Source organism: Drosophila mojavensis, unplaced genomic scaffold, assembly GCF_018153725.1.
Source record: "Drosophila mojavensis isolate 15081-1352.22 unplaced genomic scaffold, ASM1815372v1 contig_80, whole genome shotgun sequence".
Lineage (NCBI taxonomy): Eukaryota > Metazoa > Arthropoda > Insecta > Diptera > Drosophilidae > Drosophila > Drosophila mojavensis.
In genome coordinates this window covers 5,213,602-5,238,383 of record NW_025318906.1, presented here as the reverse complement: position 1 = coordinate 5,238,383, position 24,782 = coordinate 5,213,602, and the positions used below count along the sequence as shown (strand labels likewise).

At 38.6% G+C, this 24,782-nt stretch overlaps 2 protein-coding genes across 5 annotated transcripts in view; one reads left to right on the top strand and one right to left on the bottom strand.

Annotated features, from left to right (window-relative positions):
- LOC6578822 (calcitonin gene-related peptide type 1 receptor) overlaps nt 1-15,359 on the top strand; it is a 36,205-nt gene extending 20,846 nt beyond the window's left edge. The window contains 10 exon segments of the mRNA XM_002004689.4: nt 1,032-1,234; nt 1,332-1,442; nt 4,887-4,993; nt 5,060-5,151; nt 7,385-7,511; nt 7,609-7,835; nt 8,067-8,243; nt 8,695-8,818; nt 13,433-13,561; nt 13,862-15,359. Coding sequence (XP_002004725.2) covers nt 1,063-1,234; nt 1,332-1,442; nt 4,887-4,993; nt 5,060-5,151; nt 7,385-7,511; nt 7,609-7,835; nt 8,067-8,243; nt 8,695-8,818; nt 13,433-13,561; nt 13,862-14,398 — 1,803 coding nt within the window. The 5' untranslated portion in view covers nt 1,032-1,062 and the 3' untranslated portion in view covers nt 14,399-15,359.
- A 2,201-nt stretch (nt 15,360-17,560) lies between these two features.
- LOC6578820 (PDZ and LIM domain protein 7) lies at nt 17,561-23,052 on the bottom strand. 4 transcript variants are annotated; one of them, XM_032729685.2, is made up of 6 exons: nt 20,388-20,493; nt 20,141-20,292; nt 19,967-20,058; nt 18,364-19,196; nt 18,220-18,287; nt 17,561-17,947 (listed from the first exon to the last, which is right to left on the bottom strand). In XM_032729685.2, exons 2-6 carry the CDS (start codon nt 20,146-20,148, stop codon nt 17,842-17,844), a joined length of 1,107 nt encoding a protein of 368 aa, XP_032585576.1. In that variant the 5' UTR covers nt 20,149-20,292; nt 20,388-20,493; the 3' UTR covers nt 17,561-17,841. The 4 variants fall into 4 exon arrangements, with proteins under 4 accessions (XP_032585576.1, XP_032585575.1, XP_032585574.1 ...); XM_032729684.2 differs by having other exon boundaries at nt 20,362-20,472; XM_032729683.2 differs by lacking the exon at nt 20,388-20,493 and adding an exon at nt 22,082-23,052 and having other exon boundaries at nt 17,575-17,947.
- Between the last annotated feature and the right edge of the window lie 1,730 nt (nt 23,053-24,782).

The following is a 24,782-nucleotide window of genomic DNA, read 5'->3' as shown; positions in this document are numbered from 1 at the left end:
TAGCTTTCAGCTGTCTGTTGACTGCTGTTGTGGCTAAAGTTGCGCTTTGTTTCGGACTATTTGGCTCGGCTTCCTCTTTGGCTCGCATCCGGCTCGGCGCACAGCGCACAAATGCAATTGCAGCTGCCTATCGACAGTTGGGCTATGCATGCGTGTGTCTGTGTATATGTGTCTGTGTGTGGTCAATGGTCTGTGTGACATAGCTATTTCCATGTTTGCCTAGCTGTTAGCCAGCATGGAATGCAAGGCCTGCTGTGCGACAAATTTGAGCATTGTATCAATGGGAATGTTTAAGAAATTGAATCTGAGGAATTTAGACGATAAAAATATTTAAGTAAATATAGGAATTGTGAAATAATTGATTCAATTAGGAATTCCGTTTCTTAAATAATTTCATCTTGACAGTTGACCTTTCTCTTTCTCTTGCAGCTGACTTTAATATATCAATAAGGTTTACAGCACTTTTTGTAGCACCTACTGACAACGGGTTGAGCACTTCAAATTCAGCTTTAACATACATTTAATTTTTTGTGCGTATTTGCTGTAAACAATTCGAATGCGAGCGTAAAAAATGAATTGTATACTTTTGGGTGTTCGAATTAAATTGCGTTAGCCCGCAGCTGAATTCAGGAAAAGGCATTAAAATAACAAAATGAATAAATTGTGCATACGCACACACACACACACCCACGCACACAGCAACAACAACAACATCAGCCCGCATACGTAGCGAATTGGCCGCAAAACCAATTAAATTGCGGCTCAAACCAACTGTAAAACAAAAATATGCGATTGCATGCAATGATGCGCGAGTAGCAGACGCATACGCATACATATATATATACACATATCTACACTCACGCACACAGGAACATACATATACACGCATTCATTCAAAAGTTTTAAGAGCCTTGCCTAGATTTAAACGCGTACCCCCGCCCCCTCACAAAACATATTTGGCCACATATTAAAAGCCAACCCGAGTCGACCCCAAAAAACTAATTGCAACACTTTGAATCTCGCTTTTGCAGCATACTTTTTGTTGCATGCAACGGTTAAGCGATGGCTGAGCAGAGCACCAGCAACAGCAACAGCAGCAACAACAACAACAACAACATCAACAGCGGCAGCAGCAGCAGCTCCACTTACAACAGCGTTGCTGAAAGCGGACCAGATTTTGATGCACTGCGTGCGGCCTGCAACGCGCATTTGAATAGCAGCCATCCACTAACAGGTAAGCCAACAATAACAACAGCGCATTCCACATGCCACATGCCACATGCCCCGCCCACTGCAGCACTCAATATACAATTTGTGTAATCCGTCTTTAGGTCCACATTGTGCGGGCACTTTCGATGGCTGGCTTTGCTGGCCCGACACGCGCGCTGGCGAGTCCGCCTACGAGCTCTGTCCGGGCTTCATCACCGGCTTTGATCCGACACGTAAGTAACGCTATTTTATTGACGCACTTGTTTGTTTGACAACATCCGGGGTCCAGCTTACGCTGCTGCTGATTTTGACAGCAAATCAAATATTCGAATGAATTTATTGTACAAATGAGCGAGGCAACCAAATGTCAGGCCCTCGAATACAACGGAAGCGGAAATAAGGCAAGGCTGCGGGCTCCAAGCTAGCAATAGGCATGCCCCCACACACACACACATACACACACCCGCACAATCTGAAGCACACATGCCTGAATAAGCCGCAAACCAAAATTCGCCCAATTCCACCTGGCATTCTAATTGGCCGCATTCCCTTGTGAGGAGGCATCTTTTAGGCCGCATTTCCGCTTCCGCTGTTGACTTTGGCGTAAAGCAGCTGTTTTATCTTTCATCTATTATTAAAAGATGCTACCAAATCAATTTGCTTCTTAGCGCTGACTTAAATATATATAAAACACACGCATACACACACACAAGCCGCTCATGTGTGTGCGTGTGTACTCGTGCATAAAGCAGCTGCTTAAATTGTTTTTTTTTTTTTTTTTTCTTCTTTTTCCTCGTAGCTCTCAGGCCACGAAAGTTGTTGCGATTTCCTCCTATTTTTTTGGTTGGAAATCAATAACTGAAGTTTTGCTGTGAAATATGTTTTCATTAGAGGAAAAAAAACAACATCCATAACAACAGCAAACAATAAGCATTGTTCAAGTTTTGAAGTATCAAAAAGTAAATTGTACAAGTTTTACAAGTCAAGTTTTCTTTATTATTATTTTTCTTTTTTTTCTTTTTTTTTTTTATTTTTTTTGCGCAATATATGAACTAAAGCTCCAAATCCAAAACAAAGTCAAATAAATGCCAGAATCTCGAGCGCATGAAAATGACACAAGTGCCACTTGAAAAGCTGAATTAAATTTAGAGACCAATTTATTAGCAGATACATAGCTTTAAGATATATATGAAAATATCTCAAAGTATAGATGTCAATGCAATTGACAGAAAAATTTTAAGTAAATTAAATTAAAATCAAACAATTCTATTTAGGCATATTATATGTATATGCCCTGTAAATAGTCTAAGCCATTTGTTTTATTATTATTTATTTGATTATAATTTTATTATTTATAAATTTAATTTTTTTATTATATATCAATGATTCATTTTCTTTTGGCTATCAAAGTTCACTTTATTTTGCCCAAATAAATTCATTAAAATTTCATTTCGTTTACTGATAATAAATAAAATTTAAAATGCCAGCTAATTATTTGGCCGGCTTTAACAGTCAACTTCAATTCAATTATCCATCCATTTGGTTAATAAATTTCTACCTGGTATCATTGCCTTTAGCTATTATCTTGTCTGCCACACACTCACATTATTAAATCCCCCATCAACAATAAACCCAACCGTTTGATATAAATAAACGTAAACGCAAACAGAAAACAGGAAAAATAAAGTTGAACATTTCACGCTATCAAAAACATAAACCACAATCTTTGAACCCACTTAATTATATAGATACAAAATGGCGTATCATAGCCAACATGTGAGCAGAGCTTCACGAATTAGCCAAGCGCAATTTCCTGTTATTAGCTCGCGGCGAACTTTTTTTTTCTCTTTTTTTGTTTTTGCCAGATTTTGTCGGCCAACCAAAGCCACTGAATCGTTTTAATACAATAATAATGAATTATTCAAAACTGCATGAAATTGTTTATGCTAGGCAAAAACAACATAAAAAGTGGAATATAATTTAAATATTTATGCAAAAATAAAAAAAAATAAAACCTAAATTAAAGCAACGAAGTTAAAGGAATAGGTAAATACCCTGTAGTGTACATAGTGTCCATATAACAAAGATTTAGAGACTTGGGTATAACTTTAGAGTAAATACAAGTCGGGTAGCTTTGACTCGAATACTCTATATTATACTTTACATTTAACAATTATTCAAATTTTAGTTCTCAGTTATTAAATATTTTTATCACAGGACTTCTTCCCATTTCTACATTGTATAAATTGCAAAATTTGTAGTCAAACTAAACGCTCGCTATTAAGTAATCAGAATCAAGTTTTGTATGGCAATTTATGGCATATTACTTGACTCTGCCATGTCATTTTTCAGCATGAAGCGCAACAGCAGGTCATAGTCACAGCGCCCATGCAACAGCCTTGTCACGTGTCTGAGCTAAAGTTGAATGACATTTTTGTGTGTTGTTTGTGCCAAAAAGAACAGCAGAAAAAACAACAGAAAAACAAAAACAAAACAAAAATAACATGGCGCCTAGCAAACTCAGTGGCTGAAAAGGGTGTGAGTTGGCGTTGCCTCTGTTGCGTTTGCAGTAAGCAAATGTGGCTTACAGCACATTTGGCTTATGGCTCGGTTTTGGCTAACAGCACGCCTTTGGCAGCAGCAGTAGTAGCAGCAGCAGCAGCGCCTCGGGGTCGCCAGATTGTACAAGATTATGTGCTTTGCAGTGCGCCGTCATTAACTTTTATGGCACTTCCGTTGGTCGGATGTGGTTAGCAGTGGCAGTGACTTCGGCAATAGTAGAAATGGCAGCGACAGCAGCGACAGCAACAAAAACGCTGCTTTTTTTTTTGTTGGCTGCCTGTCATGCTGCTTATTTGCCATACAGAGCGTATACGTGATTTTTTCGTTGCTGCGTGCCAAGTGAGTATAAAAAGGGTACGCCAAAAAAGAGCGAAAGCAAGACAGATAGAGTAAAATAGATAAAGCGAACGCTTCAGAACTTCACCTGTGAAATTCCCAACGGTGAAGGCATTCGAATCTCGTCTTTTTGTTGTTCCATTGACCAAGAATACAATAGTTGCTCCTGTTACGGCTGTGGCAACTCCCTGTATGTGTATTGCTTTCAACAAGTTCGATAACAATTTAACAATGGCACGAAAATTGCATAACTCAGTCGAGCCAAGGCATTCGACATGCCTGAAGCACTTAAAAACTTTTAAGGAAACCATTTAGAGGATCAATTGGAATTTCCTAGCTTTAGTTGGACTTTTGCTATTATTAAGATTCAAATTTCGTATTTTTATTGCAATTATCTACTAACTGCAAGCTGTTGAGAAGCTTGTCAAGTTTCTGTGGAAACTACATTTTCGCTAATCATGTAGTATTTCCAAGTCTATCATATACGTCTAATATACTAGAGCATTATATATTGATCTACATCAAGCACTGGCAATAGCAAATTTATCCGCAATCAATTGGCTGCGGTTAAATTGTTTACATATCGTATACGCAATCCACATTATAGCTGCAATCTCCAAATGCAAAATAAATGGAAAACTAATGAAAATATGATGTGAAATAAGCGCCAAGTGAGTGCATTCTGTGTGTACGATGCAATTATTTATAATTAGTTTATTCTGGCGAAAGCTAATTATGAACCAGAAATAATATTAGATAAACTCATTTTCAATTCACAGGATATGCGCACAAGGAGTGCGGCGATGATGGCGAATGGTTCAAGCATCCACTGACCAACCGAACCTGGTCGAACTATACCACCTGCGTGAATCTGGACGATTTGGCGGTAAGTTGAAAATTGAAATTACAATTGAAAATTTATGCTTAAATTTAATGCGCCTTTCATTTGCAGCGCAATCACAATGTGAACTTGATCTATGAGGTGGGCTACAGCATCTCGCTGCTGGCCATATTGCTATCGTTGGGCATCCTGAGCTACTTCAAGTAAGTCTCTAAGTTTAGCTACACTCGTGCTTGAGATGTCGTATAAAAGCACTTAAGGCTAATGAGCCACATTTGCCAGTTGTTGTTATGGTCTTGGCCCTGGCGCGCTTGGCGCCAAATTTTATTGTTAAACAAAGATGAGGCAAACGCTTCTCTAATCAACTGCCAAAGAGCTCAACATGTGTGTGTGTGTGTATATATGTATATGTGTGTGTGTCTGGATCTGTCTCTGTCTCTGTCCCTGTCTCTGTTCATTGCACTTTTCATGCGCCCATTTAATCCGCCACACTTGACGTCGGAAATGAGAAAATATTTGCTTTCTTACCAAGGCCTCCACATCGGCAGCTAACTTTACCTCTGTCGCTCTCTCGCTCGCTCGCTCGCTCTCGTCTCATGTCGTCCCATCTTGCTCCCTCTTTATCATTTTCATTGCCTGCTGTGTCGTACGTCAAGTGAGTATTAAATTGTGTGTCTTCTTCAAACAGGATATCGATTAATTTCCACTTGTCTGCAGCACAATTAGTGCTCTTGGCTTGTTTATTATCAGCTCAGACAAAAAGACACGCAGCCTGACAGAGAGAGACAGAGAGAAAGAGTACAAGCAAGAGAGTTAGACTGAAACAGCTAACCTTTGGCTAAAGCGTTTTCAACTGTGTGCAAAGGGCTAATAAAACGTGCCACCAAATGTGCCAGGAGTTTCGTTTAACTATGCACTTAACTAAACCAATGTGAAAGTACATAAAAGCGCAAATTAATTGAGTGTGAAAATTAAACGCAGACACACAAATATTTCGCGTAGTTCAATTAGTTTAATCGATAATAAAAATTAAAATTTTCGCACTCCACATAACTTTTTTTTTATATTTTAATCTATATATATGGATTGGAATTTTAACAAACAAAAGTTTAATCGACTCCTTAAACCGATTTTAAATATGATAGAATTTAATATAGAAATTTATATATACATATTTGAAAATGTTGACATTCTTAACAAAATAAATAATATAAAATTTAAAAAATAATAATAATAGTTTATATTAAATAAATACATAATATTCTAAAGTTTCTTAGAAATAATAACCAGTATCATAAATATTCCTTTATTTCCTTAAATTTTCATTTCTGTCGCAAATTTAGCTAAAATAAAAGAATCCCTTAAGCTCGTATATAATTCAGACAGTAATCCCGTTAGGGCTTGGACAGCAAACTGCCTTAAGCCACATCAGAAATGCCAAATCCTGCCAGCCAATCTATTTCTAGCTGAACCGCATTTATCTAACTCATCTATCTGCGCCAGTAAAAACTGTCTTAGATATTATTGCATTAGAAACGTCGGACATTGCAGTCACATATGGCAAAATGTGCACACAACCTGTGTGCACACCGAGAGCTGTATCCAATTTGCATGGCATGCATTAATTGGCCAGCTCCAACAAGATTTCATTAATATGCAGCACGGCTCTTGGCCAACTGCCAAAATTCGGCAAATGCAGCCGCAGCGAATCTAAACACGACTGAGATGCGAACTGAAAAATGAGAAATGAAAGCTCACAGCATGCTGACATTGAAACTCCATTCACATCCCAAACAATTTTTATATGCCCCATTGGTTAGTCCACTCTGTGGCCATCTCAACAATGAGAGTCGTGTGAAATGCAAATACGAGTTTTCGGAATGTATACCAATATTTGAATACGACAAAAAAATGGAAATTAAACGAATTCTTGTGTGTCATAATATTTGGGAAAGACCATGTCGGGGGACCCTGCATAAATTTAGATTTCCAGACTATGAGATGCTCTGTAGACTGTTGTTGTATACAAAACAAAGTGAAAACAAAAATCCAAATAGAACATAAATATTATAAATATTAATGAAATCATATACATTAAGCAGAAACATTATATTATATGATTGACTTGAGATTCTAAGTTCTTTATAAAACAAATCTTGCAGATTTTCATATTCTACTGTTCCTATAAAGTCTAATGGTCATTAATAGCAGCTATTCAAGATAATAAATAAGTCACATTATAATGAGGATCATCATCACACATCTAGAACACGTCTCGTTGTCCATAGTTTACGTGTTTGATGAATTATATAGATCATCAGGAGCTCACAGAGCAAAAAGACCTAAATAATGTTTCATACATATACATTTTATAATCCATATCTCTGTAAATCTCCATCTTCAACTCCAACTAATCATTTCATTTCTTATTTCCAGATCTCTGAAATGCGCTCGCATCACGCTTCACATGAATCTGTTCAGCTCATTTGCCGCTAACAGCTCGCTGTGGCTCATTTGGTATCTGGTTGTGGTGCCCAACTCGGAGCTGGTGCAGCTCAGTCCGGTAAGCAGACTTAATGAAACCCAAAGCCCAGTCTCTGAAATTGAATTTTCAATTTGTCTTCCATCTTCTTCTTCTTTTTTTCTGTTTTTTGTTTCAGGGCTATTGTGTGGCTTTGCACATAATACTGCACTATTTTCTGCTGACGAACTATTCGTGGATGCTGTGCGAGGGCTTTTACCTGCACACGGTGCTAGTCGCCGCTTTTATATCAGAGAAAAAGCTGGTCAAATGGCTGATAGCCTTCGGCTGGTGTTCGCCGGCCATTGTCATTTGCATCTATGGACTGGCACGCGGACTCAGTGGCAGCAGAGAGGAGAATCTACAGTAAGTGCAATGCAACATGATGTCAGCATGTGTGTATGCATGTGTATGTGTGTGTGACTTGCTAAATTGATTGTGTGCACGCGTACATGCAAACCGATTTGCAAACTCAAATCAAATCAAATCAATTGTAAACCAGCTCGTTTGCAATTCATTAGATGACAATTCGCCCACAGACTTAGCTCATCTCCATCTCTGTCTCTCTCTCTCTCTCGCGCGCGTCTCTCTTTCCAGCTGCTGGATGACGGACACAGACTATAACTACATTCTGATAGTTCCCGTTTGCATTTCAATCTTCCTCAATTTACTGTTCCTTTGCAACATTGTGCGCGTCGTCCTGCTCAAGCTGAATGCCCCCGCCAGCCTGCAGGGCGGCTGTGGCCCCTCACGAACCGTACTTCAAGCATTTCGGTAAGTTTTTTTCAAGCGCAAAAATGGGGCCAACAGAAAAAACAAACAGAGTCAAGTCCCAAAAGTAAAAGACTTCAATTCAATAATAATAATAATATGTAATTTGCTTACTCACACAAAAAGTGCCGACGACAGGCCTTCGGGGCGTATGCGTAATAAACTTGTTTTTCTTCAGCTCGTACTTTTCCTTTCATTTTCTGTTCGTTTCCTTTTTCGTCGCGCTGCGTTCGAAAGTTTTTTATTTTGCTTCATTTTACATTTTAAATTACGCATACGCCGCGTTGACTTGCATTTTAATACGCTCGTCGACAAACGAATTATACATAAGTCTAAGTATTATTACAATCCGACCCAAACTCACTCTCTTCTTCCCATCTTCTGCTCTCTTTCTTTCATTCTTTACCTCTCACTTTCTAAATTGCTCTTCCTTTTTCTTTGTCTTTTTTCACAGAGCTACGTTGCTGCTGGTGCCGCTGCTTGGCCTCCAGTATATGTTAACGCCGTTTCGTCCTGGCCAAGAGCATCCCTGGGAGTATACATACCAAGTCATCTCGGCATTTACGGCCTCGTTTCAAGTACGTAATGCTTTCTGTTTCAGCTTTTTCTTTCGGTTTTTTTTTTCATGTTTGAATACCACTCATAAAGTGGAAATGTGAAAACTAGTTTGAGGTCAAAATGAATTGTATTTCAGAAAATGTTGAAAATGTTAATATTGAATGCTTGAAAATTATCTCCCGTTCCATCTTCTACTTGCATTAATTTCTTCTCCTAACTTATTCTTTTCCACAAATTCTTCGTTTTCATCTCTTTATAATAAGTTCTAATATAAAATTAATTTGCTTAATGATCTAAGACTTCTATACAGGGCAGTTCATAGTTCAGCTGACTCTGCAGCTGGTGTTCCTTGCCAGCCAAGTTTAATATTGTTTTATGACCCCCACACAGGTTGAGCACTTTTATGCTCTTAGTGTATGTAAATTTCTTACTCGGCTGCTTTGATTTAAACTTAAATCCACACGCTTGGAATTTGCACTTGCGAGCGATGGTAAAGAGAAAATGGCAGAAAATATGGTTATTTAATTGGCAACATTTTTTGCTGATTTTACCAAGCAGATATTGGCCATAATTTATGTAAATAAGCCAAAGTCCGTGTCAGCGCTTGTTTATTACAAATTTCCTCCCAATCATAAACCATATCGTTGCCGTAACGCTGAGGGCTAAATTATTAAAATGCCAGGCACATGCTTGGGAAACATTCATCCCATCCCAAAGCACACAAATCTCAGCACATTTAAATGCGACCAACTTCTCAGTCTCAGCCAGAGACTGTCAGAAACGTGAAAGAAGAAAGGCCAAGGCAAGCAAGTGAAATCAATAAACAAACATGCTATGTACAAAATTTGATTATGATATATTATCTTCGATATTATCATGAATAATCATATTGAATTTGATTAATCAAGGCAGACGACTGTGAAAAATTAATATAACCGATAGAAAATGTGCAGGAAATACTGTGGAAAAGTCAAAGAATTAAAATTTTTAAAGTCAAAATTAAAGTTAGAAATATTTTAACTTTATGTTAAATAACATTTTATGTAAAATAACATTTTGCATTTGATAAATTGAAAAAGTCAAGCTTAATTGTTTGGAAAGCTAAGCAAAATAAACCACAAATTTTCTTCTGGATTTTGAAACTTCAAGTCAAATCGTGGCACATAAAACCAAATCGTGCTTCAGCTTATTTTTAGCTGCTCTTTTAGCTTTGACGCAAATAACTATAAAAATCCAAGCGAAAGTGTAAGCTTCAATGTCTGCGGTTTGCTGCATATATATATGCTTACAGTTAAATACAAAAAAAAAAAGGGAATAAAGAAAATAGCAGATTCTCATGTCTTGTGGTCTGCCTGGGGGCGTGGCAGTACACGCTGCAGTTGAGCTGCAGTTACAAGACTTTTAGCAAGCAATGCAGAAAAAGAAGTAAAAACAAATCGCGCAGACACTCAACTACAGACATTTCTTTCTTTCCCGGCTAACTTTTGCAAATATTTTATTTATGTACGGCATCAAAACAGAAATTGCAAGCATACGTTTAAAGAGCACAGGAGACATTAAATAATAAATAATAAAATAATAATCACTGTCATGTTTACTTTTTAATGGGATGTGCCAAGGTAAACTTTAGTTTAGCTCAACTTTAGCTTCAGCTCTAGCTGCTATATAATCCTATGTGTTTTCCTGCCACCAAACTACACCATTTCAAATTGCTGAAATCCCCAGGGTATTCGAGTAAAACACAATGCACTGTTTATCTGCGACTTTACTTTACTCTTTGGCTACCCCCAAAAAAAAGAGAAAGGAATCGCTGAGTGACAAATGCAAAAGCAAAATACTTTTGCTCAAATGTTTTTAAAGCCAGTAAGCAGCAACTTTTTATTATTGTATTATTTGTTGTTGTTATTGTTGTTGTCGCTCCGCAAATTGCAAAGTTTTCATCAAGAGGCACTTTTTACTTTGGCGCAGATATAATTTCGGATTTATTGTGCCGGCTGCACTGCGCACAACTCTCATAAAAGATTCGGTACAACTTTTAAGCGCCATAAAGTCCATATAATATTAAGTTTATATATGCGAGATGATTTCATCAGCTGCACAATGGCCAGCGCTGCGAGCCGAAACTAGTAAGGGAATGAGTTTTGTGACTTCATGTCCTTTTGTTTATGTTTTCTGGAAAAAAAAAGAGATGGACGTAGTTCTGGCGTCAACAATTAACTTTTGATTATAGCCCATTAAAAATTAATTGAAAAATTGAAAACTGAGCTAAAGAACTAGTTTGACTCAGCTTCGCTTGTCTGAACTGAAGAATTTATGGATGAACGTATCAGGTTTTATAATGAATCGTAGCTTTAGTATGCATAATGTAGGATTTTAAACTGGAGAAATGTATATTTATTATAATATTTGCTATCATTGAAAGAACTTGGAAATAAAATACTTCAACTTTCTCATATTTCATTCCAATTAATTTAGATTTACATTTTTGTATGAGTTGAGAATTTTAATCTGCTACCTTGATTTTTTCTCAATGCTTCTGCTAATCGTATAAATATTTTACATTAGCCTTGCTGGCTGCGTTTCGACAGACAGAGCCAAGAAATATGCGACTGACATTTAAAGACAAAGCTATCTATTAAATGCCTTATCTAAGCGTGCGCTGCAATTAAAGTCAACTTGCTGCACAAAGAAAAATATGAAGAAAGCAAGAAATAAATAAAGAAAATTTTTTAATTTGTTTGATATGGCGAGGCACTTTTATTCATCAAATGCCGCAGCTGGAATTTTCAATAAATATTAAAAAATATTTGCTCATATACGAGCATATAAAGAATATATGTGGGGGAGCATCAGTGTTAAGGCCAACTCAATCTTTGAACCCCGACATCTACAGCAGAGGCAGCAACTGCAGCAGCTGTTGTTATTTTCATACAAATTGAATTGAAAACTTGGCAGCAAAAGTCACATACTCTTAATGGGAGCCCGGACCGGACCATAAACGAGAGCACATTTGTAGCAAAACTTTTTGGCTGTCTACTTTGCTAATTAGTTTCGCAAACAGTTTGCACTTTTTGGCTACTCAAGTAATTAGCAAATCATCGTGTGCAAACAGCTACAAGAGCTGAGTTGCATGTCACGCTGAAATCAAAGGCACCGACTACAGAGTATTCACAAGGTAGCTATTAAAATGTTGTTTCAGCCTGTGTACACACACTTCTATCGCCGTCTCCTTCTCTACCTCTTTGTCTCTCTTTCTACTCACTCTCATCCTGCTCCGAGACTGAGTAATGGCAAACATCAGTTTGCATAATAACTAGCTAAATAATATTCAACCTACATAGAGTGAGCCCAGCTGCGGGACTTATTACGGGCAAAGCCGGACGGCTAAAAGAGAATAGGCAAAAACCCGTAGAAAATCTTTATAAATGCGCAGCAACCACAAAGCCAAAGCAGAAGCAAAACGAGTATTCAAGTCGACTTGCAATTTCCCTGTGGCTAGCTCTGAAACATAGTGTAAAAACAGTTATGAAATGCCTCTGTTTAAATGCCAAATGCCCCGCAGAAGTTATGTTTATGGGCAAGTTTTACCACGAGAAATTACTGCTACAACTGACCTCTTTGGTTAACTGTAGGCAGTTACCTGTCAAGGGAAGACACTTTTTAGCTGCCCCGAATTCCAGCCTATTGGGATTCAAATGGCAAGGACAGCTGCGTCGCTTAGTCTGTAGTCTGTTAAACGTGTTTTCAGGACTGCTCATTGAGGTTGGGTCCCTTATGGATCCATCATATTCTTTTTGATTTCGTTGATGGTTTCAAGCTTTGCTAATTGAAAGGTGACTCAAAGCACTACTATAAAGCACTGCTCCTTAAATCAGTTAGACATTAATTATGTTTTGAATACTTTATGGAACTAGAATATATAAGGCGAATAGCAAAGCTATTACTATAATTATTCTGTCAATTAAGTAAAGCAATCAATTATATTTGGTATAACTGGCATAATATTTAGTACGTACAATGCCAAAGAATGTGCCCATGTGTGTGTGTGTGTCTGTGCGAAAGTGTGATTGAGTTATGGAACAGTTCAGGACGTGTGCATTGCCAATCAAGTGAAGCCTTTTCTGCCTTTTGCCAATTTCATTTATATGCAAGCAATGTGTGAATGAAGCAATCCTGACAAAGGATCCTGCACGTAGGCAACTATATGCATTCAAGACGTAGGTAAATATACACACACACGTACACACACACTCATACTCCATCTGCTCTGCTTGACAAATGATAAACAACGTCAGCTCTGTCAGGCGACAATTGAGTGATACAAAACACATTTAAAGATACAGAAATATTTGCTAGAGATACAAATACAAATGCAGATAAATTTGCAGGCACATTCACAGATACATTTGCAGGCTATGGCTACAGCTGCGTCTGCGTCTGCGTCTGTTCGCAAAATAAATTGTCAACAGTTGAGTTGGACCCGAAATTGGCACATAAACCAAATTGCATTAGACTTAAGTAGCAGCGTTTGCGTCTCGTCCAATGATACAATAACAATAAGAGAAGAACAATAATAATATTTCAACTGGCAGTGCAACTACATGGACCAACTGAAACTCATTTTGTATTCGCAGGGCTTGTGCGTGGCAACATTATTCTGCTTCTTCAACGGCGAGGTGATTGCCCAAGTGAAGCGCAAGTGGCGAACGTTCTACTTCAGTAGTCGACCTCGGACCAATTCCTACACAGCCACTCAGGTCTCGGTAAGATTTCATATGAGCTTCACAATGCTTCTATTTTCTTTTCTGGCTAGATTAAAACGGGGCTGTGGCGCGTATGCGTAATGCAAGCTAAGCTAATGCAATAACTGAATACACACAAACACAACCACACACACACACACACACTATTGGCAAATAACACTAATTCTTGCTGATGATTTAAATGCATGTAAAACATACACACACACAAACACACAGATACACAGTTTACATAGAGAATCGCACCGTTTTCGCAACCTGCCAACCACCATGATAGCAAATTCTCAGTTCTTTTGATTGTAGTTCGTGCGCTGCGGTCCGCCAATGCCTGGCGAGGAGAAGGTATGACTAAAGGATCTATCGTCATCAGCTAAGCGACGCGCCTCCTCAGCACCCCATCACCACCAGCAACAGCAACAACAGCAGCAGCAACAGCAACATGAGCTGCAACAACAACGCTCGCGCAGCCAAAGTATGGCCCTGACAGGAGCCGGTGGCAGCACGTCCGGTCTTATCGATGGTTGGCGTCAGAAACTGCATTTCCTGCGACGCCCCAACGTAGATAATGCACACCAGCGACAGCCGCTTATGGAGGAAGCCGCGGCCAATACGCAGTTGCAGTTGGCAGCTGGCAATATGCAAGTGGAGGTAGCGCTCCAGCCGCAGCTGATGACGACAATAGCAGAAGATGTTGCCGAAGCAGCGGCAGCAGCAGGTGCAAGAGAAACGGCAACAACGAATACAGCTGAACAGCGCAATGGCACAGGTGCATCTACAGGTGTTGTCATTGTCAGCGTAGATGCTAGTGGGCAACAAAATATAGCCGATGAGGCGCTCTAAACTAAACACAAACAAACCCAGTCACAAAAACAATTCTGTTACAAAAATTTCTCATAGTCTAAGCCAATTTTAAGTAGCTACCCGCCCAAAAAATAAGTTAAACCAAACAAAAATGGAATGCACCCCACCTACAACAATAACAAAATCAACGGTCGCCCGATCTTTACAACGAACAATGTGGAAATTTTAGCAACAATAAAAATAATATCATTGTAAAGTTGCATTTCCCACTAAAAAAAATAAAAATAAATAAAGAAAAAGTTCGGCACCTCAATTTCACAGCAAATTGTCGGAAAAATGTGTTGTTAAATGCCTGAATTATATATAAACAGTGTTGAAAAACTGATGTGCTAAACTAACCCCAACCTAACCCTAAAAATTACACACATTAAATAAAATGCAGTGCAAGTATCAATGTGTATCAGAAATATCTATGCTATTGATATAGCCCACCCTAATATCGATTAAAATCAAAAGTTTTTCAACACTGCAAAAAAAATCTGGCTATTCCTAGACCTAAGATAATTTCAATAAAATTTGCTGTGAAATTGAAATTCAAAATACAAAATTTCCTGTTGGAACGACTAAAGTATCCTGCACAGTGTTGTAAAAAACTAAATGCAACTAGCATTTAGTTAAAGGCATATTACATCCATACATACATATGAATATGAATATATTTAAATCGCAACTATTATATGATTATTAAGAATTTACGTGGATATCAAATATCATTGTTGTCTTAAGTGTTATGTGTCCCAACTATTCATGCATATGTGGCTATATCGATATAAATACCTATATATACATATATATTTATATTTATGTGGTAAGCTGAGCTTTCTAACATTTTTAACCTAAGCGCTTTTCACTATTCTAGATGAATGCTACGAGATCTGTGTATATGAAATATATATAAAAATATATATATCTAAATATATTAAATGGAATATAAAGCAAATTTAATGTATTTTCATTGAGCACTTCACAATGCGCTTATAGCGCTTTTATTACTAAGCCATTCGACAGCACTTTGAATCCGTAAAGCTGCTGCGCATTAAGCTTAATTGCGCCTTTTGCAACACTGTTGCTCAGGTAAGTGTTATTAAGTACTAAGCAGCTAACAAATTATCTGTTAATTAGCAAACTTTTACGCTGCTGTTGAGATTTTATGAAATGAACCTTCCGGCTCTCATTGGACAATCTCGGTGGACAATCCTCCTGCTGTCACCTGCTCCTTTTCCTGCACCTATTCATGGAGTAACGCCCTCGGGCTCTCAACAGGACGTTGGTCCTTTTAGAGAGAAATTGTAATTGTACAGCATGATAAATTCCATTGCCGAGTCCTTTGTCTATGGCTGTGCTAATTTTGGTCGACAGCACAACGGTAACCAGCAACAACAATGACAACAACGACAGCGACAACAACAACAACAACAATGGGAAGTGGTCTGTCCGCGTTTTGTTTGACAGTTATTGAAACATATTTGTACAGAAGTTGACTTCTGTGCACACTTGGGCGCGTTCGCATTTTTGCAGCCGCGTTGTTTTGATGGCCCTTTAATGATGTAGCTGATGATTGTGTGGCAGGTTGCCATGGCATACCGCTAGCCACATGCCACTTGCCACATGCCACACGCCGCATTTGCTGCACATCGAATGCAACCAAGAGCTGTAGCTGCTGCTGGCCCCATGTTTTATGCATGTAAAGCAACGTGTTAAGTGTCATTTTATTGCGCTTTAAATTGAGAGAGATTGTGTGAGCTGTGCAAGTATGTGTGACTGTATTATGTGTACATGTACAACCCTCTCGACTGGCTTTTCATATTTCGCGCTCGCACAGCTTGTAGAGCGAGCAACTTAAATGCCAGCCAAGTCAAAACTTTGCTCATCAAACGTGCTACAAATTTGAAATGAGCTGTTTAATTGAGTGCGTGTTTGTGAGTGTACATGTGTAAGAGTATGTAAGGATGTGTGCTACTGTGTGTGTGAGTGCGTATGTGCGAGTGTCGAGTCGAGTGCCAAGTTAAGTGCATGACAAGCCTTAAGACCTCGAGCCAGCAACAAAAACTTATAAAAAGCCGTTGCTTTGAGATGCTCAAGCGCAGCAGCACAAAAGATTCACAGCTCCTGCTTGTGCGAGCACTTAAAGCAACCTGAACTGGACACCTTTTAGAGCCACAACTCAAGAGCGATTCCAACAGATAGTCAACAACAACAACACGCATTGAAAAGTTGTCTCGTTAAAAATAAATGCATTCTAAAGAATTTCAGTAAAAAATAATTTTATCTTTTAAATACAACACACAAATAATGTTAAAAATTCCCATGAGAATTTGTGTATGCAGATGCATATATCCTTTTATGCGTTACATGTAACATAATAAAATTATAAGACCTTCTATACTGACATATATACATACCGTATAAATATCGTACAGCATTCCAGTGTGAACAAAAACAGCTCACACTTATACTCTCTCCCGCTTCTGCATAGACTTGCTTTAATTCACTCAAGTTCCCGCTCTCTCTCTTCTGTCCTCTCACTGGATGTGGATTGCATTTAGGTGCGCGCCATATTCTTTCTTTACACGAAAAAAAAAAAATTCGGAGCAACGCAATACACGAATAAAACATATAACTTATGCTTTTAGTTTCACTGTGGTAAATTTTTAAAAGCACTGCACTTTACATAACACACAGAGCACTTAACATTATATTTTTACCATGAAATAATTGATTTTCTTTAACGGACACACAACTTACTGCAGACACACAGCTTCAACGACCGATCAACAGGAGAGACACGAAGTAACTAAATTGCCTTGGCTCTCTCCAGCTACAGCGCGCTCTTGCGGCTAAATATTCAAAACTAAGATCAATGCATCAAACGCGTTTGGAAGTTCTGTCTTTGCAGTCCACACATGAGAGAGCAACAAAAGCATTAATTAGTGATGGGACTAAAGAACTTGTCACATGCACTCGGATAATTGAGCTCGGTACTCACAGGGATTATCCACATGAGCTCTAATTGAGTCAAATAGCATTCCAGTTGAGTGCAAAAGGAAAATTTTGCACTTTATTATTAAGTTTATTTAAACTATTTTATAGAAAACTAATTTACAAAATTCACATAAATTTTGAAAAATGATTATGAAAGAAATAATCTCAAACTTTTACATGCTAAGTGGGACATGTTAAGACAGCAGTATTTCATAAAAAGAAAAGATATCTAAAAAATCTACTTCAGCAGGCAGTGTCTATAGCATATTTCAAATGTAGATTGCGCATACGCCTCGTGTGATGGCTGTGATAAGTTGTTGTTTTCTCTTGCAGCTGACGCATTTGCATAATGAACCCAATTAAAAGTTGGCTGTCTGCCAGCTGCAGCAGCTGCCGCCGCCGCAGTTAGAAGTCAATGCGATTTTTTGTTGTTTTTTGGCCTACTGCGTCTTATCCTTGCGCTGCAGCTCCTGCTTGGCCAGCAACTGCACGCGCTGGCTGACTATGCCCAGTGGCTTGCGTGGCACCAGATGACAAGTTGATTGCCTGAAAATAAAGTAAATAAGTAAATCAAGTTTAAATATGTAGAGTTGTACATTATTGTACATAATTTTAAGATATGTTTATCTTCAGTAATCCTTAACTCAAGTTAATATACTCTCTTTTAGCATGTAGATGAGCATTAGACAAATTTGTCAATTGTTTATGCGAAATACATACACATATATAAATATTGGTTATATATAGTATATATCTCAAACAGAAACCGCCTTTCTCATCATTAACTTATTCTCCATCTACAGACAAATCCAACTCACTTGTAGATGATTTTTTCCCGATCCGCCCAAGGCCAGCTGCGCTCCAGATTATCCAGTTTGAAGAGCAGCTGCAATGGTAAGAGACAGTGGAAAGCGAATGGGTGAGGTGTTGCACTAATGAGACGCCGCCTTGATTGGCTTTACCTTTTGTGACTCGGTCGGCGATGCTATTGTGGCCTCCAGCATGGCCTTTTGTGTTGTATTGGTTGTGGGCGCTGGCGTAGGCGTGGCTGGGCGCACCTTTGATGTGTCAGACGCATTGGCAGGCGTCTCCAGCTGAGGGCTTTCAGCGTCGCTAACGCGCAGCTTGGGCACATTTCGCAGATTCCAGGTGTAAGTGGTGCTCAGGAAATCGCTGTCATCGTCGTCATCATCATCATCATCCATCCCATCCCGCTCCTCCGCCTCATGCCCATGCTTCCCATCATTGCCATCATGTTCACTATGGTTAACAGCAGGCAGCTTCATATAGTAAACCGTTTTGAGTGCTGATTCATCCTCATCCTCATCCTCATCAGTCGTGTCTAGCTCCTCGTCTGGCTCATCATTCAGCTCATTTGTCGCGTAATTGACTTCCGATGCATAATCGGATTCCGGCGTCAAATCCTTTAGCTGCTTGGCTACACACTGTTGCAATAACCGCTCTTCGTCATCGTCCTCATCTGGCACCTGCAGATCATCCTCTTGTCCCGCCTCCTCTGGCTCAGCCTCATCCTCATCCCCATCCTCATGCTCGTCCTCACTGGCCAGCTCATAGTCGAGCGCATCCTCATCGTAGGAGCATTTGCGCGGCATATAGGACAGCTCCACGTCCTGCAGGCTGCCAAAGGACTGCGAAACAGTCTGCAGCGTTGAGGTTAGTATCTTGGGTATCTCAGCTATGGCAGAGAGTTTGCGCTGCATCTCCAGCAGGCGCAGCTCAATTGAGCTGGGCAGCACGCGGCCAGAGCGAGAAGCAAGCGATGCTACAGATGTAGCTAGATATGCAGTTTATGATTCTTGTTGATGATTCTCATTTATTGCAGTAGATATAGATACAACATACACGCACACGGACAGAACACACATACAGATGCAGATACAGATACAAATTGAAAGCGAAATAACAATACAGCAGCAAGTTAGTTGGAGGCGTGGCTGGGGGCTGTTGGGCTGTTGGGTTTTTGGTTGTGCGTCTTCACTTGGACTTGGATGCGGTGGGCAGAGCCATCAGCATGTTCTCAATGGTGCTGCTGCGCAGCTCCTCATTGTCGCCGACCTCCGCAAAGAAACGTTTAATATTCCGTATAATGCGATGGTGCGGCAGCTCCTGCACGCGTGGCAAAAACGAGAGATAGAGATAGAGAGAGAGAGAGTGAGAGTGAGTGAACAGGTGTTAATTGCATTTGAATATGTCAATTGATTTAATCACCTGCTCCTCCTCGTCCGAGGACTCGTCCTCGCTCAATTCAATGATCACCTCGTTGCCCTCATCATCTATTTGGGTTTTGGTTTTCTTTTTCTTGGGCTTTGGCGGCTCGGGCGGCTCTTGCCACATAATGGGATGCCAGCAACGCGAGCCAAGCAATGGGGTGGGGGTGAAGTCTACGAAAAAAATAAATAAACACATCAAAAAACAACCAAAAGTCCATCAGCTCACGATGCAACACATAGGCCAGCCAGACATAGGGCAAAGGATTCTGGAGGATTATAGGGTACATGGACAAGGACATGCTCTAGTCGTGCTTCGACTGCGACTTGGACTCACCCTTTGGCGGCGGCATCGGCTTCGGTACGCGCATCACTATGGACTTCTCCTCGCCGGCCTCAAACATGCCCGTGGGATCATCCTCTTCCATGCTGTCCACATTGCATAAGCAGAAGACATACACACATATATATAGATAATTTTGGTATATCTCTACGATTGGGGGCAACCTACTTGCGCATGAGGAGCTGCACTTTCTTGGGCGTTGCGTTGATGCGCTCGTGTGCCTGGGCCAGAGTCAGCTGCGTGGCGTCCTCCTCGTTTATCTCGAGTATTATATCGCCCAGACGAATGCCCGATTTGTCGGCTATACTATTGGGCGTTACCTGCAAGACGATGTAAATTTTTACTTTCCCTTTACATCTATTTCAATTTATATGTATAGTATATGATACCCTGCACAACTTTCACTTTCACGTACCGACCGTACCGACAGTCAACGCGCAATTGATCCCCAAATGTTGCGTAGTTCGAGTTTAGGTCGAACAAATATACAAATATATATATATATATATTTAGTAGAGACTATTCTATATACTGAGCAGATGATATATGACAGACAGCTTCAGTTGGCTATAGACGCTTATATATTTATGCATGCATATATTGTAGCTCTGTAGGCGTGCTCCCAAAAAGAAAACACAATGAGATACTTCTTGCTTGTATTTTAAAATAGTCGACGTCAAGTGTGCGCTACGGCAAAAATTTTGGGTAAATGGATTTTTATATAACAATTTATTAAATATGAGATATATGAAATGTATTAAATATAGATATGAGTTATAGATATACGAAATAATTGATATATATTTATGTATGTTTCGGCTTCTTCAAAATAAAAGTTGAATAATTTTATAAATTATTTTTTTAAGTATTTCATTAAGTGGATTACCATTATTTTTTGCTCGGAATATTTGTAAAATATTATAAATTATTTTATATTTCATAGACTTCAGGAAAATACAAAAATTATTTTAAAAAACTTAACTAATATTATTTGTATACTACCAATATTAAAAAAAAAAAAAAAAAAAAAAAATTAAAATTAATAATAAAAATAAACATATATTACAACGATTTTCCATATGTTATATATTCAATTTTATTTAATTTGAATTACAATTCTTTTTGTCTCTAACCCCAGCTAAATTACAACTTGCATTTCGGTTCGCTCATGCCCCATTTCGTGTAGCGCATGTGCAGCGGCATAGAAATAATAACAATTTCTTTTTCTGCTGCTAAACGGAAAAGCCATCGCCAGACGTCAAAACAGAAAGCAATACTACATAGAAAATACTTGCTAACCCAAATTTTTGCGCATTCCCTTTTGCTCAAGTATAAAAACGATTTGAAATGAGAACGAGCTACAGCAAAGCCGCTTACCGCTTACCGCTTGCCACTTGCCGCTAGACTCGCCTTTGTCGTTCAGCGCCACACGGCAATTGTCGCTCATACGCCCCATCGCACGAGCCGGAGCAAAGTAAAATATTTATTTCGCTGGCTGCGTTGATTTCGTCATAGCCGAATAAATCGAAAACATACGACAAAATGTTGCATGCGTTTCTTTTTGATACCCTGTAAACGCAGCAAGTCGATGTAAGAAGGGGTTTATATGTGAGAGAGGCGGAATTGAGCTATGGAGTAACTGAATATGCACTGAAATGCCCTTAATTGCTTTTGTATATATTTTAGATGCGGGTAACAGAATTTATTAAAATTGATAAGAATAAATTATCCAAAAATTCTGAATATATCTAATATTTAATTCGGACTATATCTAAGTTTTATATAGCTTTAAAAAATATTCTAAGACTCTTCTTTATATGAATAAAAAATATTAATAAATAATTAAATTATTATATATGAACGTAAGTTCCACCTTTAACTATTTACGGGGCATCTTTTAGTCAGTGTCGCTCCACTTGCGTAAAATGCTTTTGGCCAACCAAAACGAACGATATAAAAATTGCAGCTGTCGCATTGGCTGACAAAAGCATCGAACGGAAATTGGAAGTTGGTATAACGAAATGGAATGGAATATGGAATGGGTCGACAGTTGTGCAGGTTCTCAGTGGAAGCTGGGATCGAGTGCGGAAGGGGAGCCATCTTACTTACCTGAAAGACAGTTAAGGGCATATGAAATTCGGCGCCACCGGTTATCAGGAAACCCCACTTCTCGTCGTCCTTCGAGTCGTAGATATCCGATTCGACATCGAAAGCGGGAAAGCCGTCCGTGTCGCCGATGCCGCAGGATACTTTGATAATGGGCGCCTTCTTCTTTGTCTCGGGCGTGGACCACAGCAGACCCAAGGGCTCCGGCATCGTGATGCTGTTTTTATTATATCTGCTTTCTGCGTTTGCTATTCCCTTTGTTTGTTTACGTTTCGTATCTTTCACGCTCTCCCTCTCTTACGCCTCTTATCGCTGCTCTTTTTGTGCGTGGCTGCTCGTTTTATTTATAAATCTTGTGCGCTCGCACGCTTGCAATCTGCCCCTCCCTCTCGCTCACTGTCTCTCTTTCTCACTCTCTCTATTTGCCTATTCTTTTTTTACACTTTGCTGCAATAGTTTTTCTCTTCCATCTGCCTTTCCACCGATTCTTTGTTCTTTCTTCTTCTTTTTTGCTGCGCCTGTCAAAATTCACAAAATTTACCCATGCAAAAATAAATAATTTTGTGTTCTTTTTTTTTTGCCGGCTTTTCTTCGGGCTTTCCGCTAGGCGATGACTGTGCGAAAATTCGCAGTTAATTGAGTTTTCCACTAATGCAAACTTCTTTCATTTGCCTCTCTTATATAATCAGAATTTCACGCATTGCACAATGCATCAATTAGACTAAGAACTTCCACAATTTCCTTCCGCTCTCTGGTATTTCCGATTTACGGCTTAGCCAATTTGCTCCGGAATTTAAATACGTTTTAATTATGAGGGCAACTTTTATTTTAATTTATTCTATTTTCTTTTTCGAAGCGCAGAACTTAATGAATGTTTGCTTGGGATTTTCCTCTTCGTTTTTTTGTTGAGGTTTCCACAATTTTCTTTGGCTTCCGCACGATTGCACACGACTCGAGCAACTAAAAACCAAAAGGCAAAGCGCTCAAATAATTTCGAGAAGTTTGCCTTTGTAGTGCATTCGCTTTTTTATAGCCAGCCGCACGGCGACAGTTGCTGCTTTTATTACACCCTTCTACCCCAAGTGGGGTATATTCAATTATAATAAGTAATTAGAGATGGTTAGCTATAAAAGTAATTGTATAATGGCATAGAAGCTTCATTTCGTTGGGCCTCAACTACATTTACCATGTGAATTCTTATATAAACGAATATGAATCGCTTATGAATAGTAAACAGTGAGTTAAAAAGTAAATGCTCACTTATCCGAATAGAAACCAATGCTAAGGCAACATATTCAAGAGTTTCAGGTAAAATAAAACTAAATATTTAATCAATTTATAATCAGAATAGCTTTAATAAACTAATCTTGACATCGCAAGCTTCGAAATAAATGATTCCCTAAATGAAACCATAAACTTCATTTAATTATCTAACCATATATATAAGGCCCCTTGCTTATGCATCGCATATATCGGGTATATCGCAGTCGTTGATCATTTGCCATTATAATCGCGCGCACGTTTTCTTGATCTTTTATGTTTGCTTCTGCTCTGCTCTGAGCATTGGGATAGGTCCATTAAAAGTTTTCCCCACTTGTGAATTGTTGTTGCGTGTTTTCTTGTCATTCTTTTATTTTCATGCAGTTTTCCCATTTTTATTTAGCCAACAGACGCACTGTTCAGCTGCTTCTTTTAGCTCTTGCTCCAAGATTTTGTTTGATTTCGAAAATTTCATGATGAAATATTTCTAGGGAAACTCTCATTAGCTTGTTTACTCATGTTGTTTACCTCTGATTATTTTTGTTTATAAGCGTGCCGTTTATCTGCTTAATGTCAAGATGTCAATCGATTCGGGTAAAATTAAATTTATAATTATTGAAAATTAAGAGAATTTCTTTTTTTTCGCAGTTACTGAACTCGCCTGTTGATTAATAATATTTATTGCGTTTGAATATAAATCTGTGAATAATAGAGTAGTGAACGTTTATAAATAGTATATATTCTGTAAACGAAAAATTCCACAGCTTTAATAGGAAAACATTATAAAATCTTTATATTTCTATTCATAGAACTCTAAGTGCGATATCCTATTTCTTACTTAAATATAAGTCAAAGTTTATGTCAGAGGCTTTAAATTTCCGCCTACTTTTAATCAGCTGTATTTTGGCTTCTAGTTTTACATATTTATATTTACGCATTTGGTTCCATATATATATTTGTTATATATGTATTTAAAACAGTCAAGGGTTACTTTTACAAAGTGTTTTCGCTTGAATTGTATCTCACCTGCTTACCTTTGCTCTTTGTAATGCGAGATTGTTGTGAAACTGTTTAAAAATAAGTCTTTAGGCAAATAAATTCAGTTGACACTTGAGTGGAGAAGTCAGAGAACAATACGGACAGCGGCTCCTTATCAGCTGCTACCCACATATCTTGATCAAGGACGGCCAGAGGTGACAACAACAACAACAACAACAGCAACTTTTGGTTAATAACATCTACCGATAAGAATAATCAACAAATATTTGAAACCATTTCATTTATGTTTTCATTTTTGTTTTATTTGCTAAAAATACGATTAATTAAATATGCAATGTGTCTATGATTATTCCTTATAGATGGTATCATTGTTGAGCTCATTGGAGCTCACGTCGAGTATGCCGCAGCCCTGGGCATATTCGGAATCGGGTATTGCGTCAAAGTC

Excerpts from the sequence above, each read along its gene's own strand:
- LOC6578820 (XM_032729683.2), bottom strand. The coding sequence starts at position 22,288 with ATGCCGGAGCCCTTGGGTCTGCTGTGGTCCACGCCCGAGACAAAGAAG. Across the intron at positions 20,059-20,140 it reads GTGCAGCTCCTCATGCGCAA|CATGGAAGAGGATGATCCCA; the intron begins GTAGGTTGCCCC and ends CAATGTGGACAG. Across the intron at positions 19,197-19,966 it reads GCCGATGCCGCCGCCAAAGG|CTACATCTGTAGCATCGCTT; the intron begins GTGAGTCCAAGT and ends CTGCATATCTAG.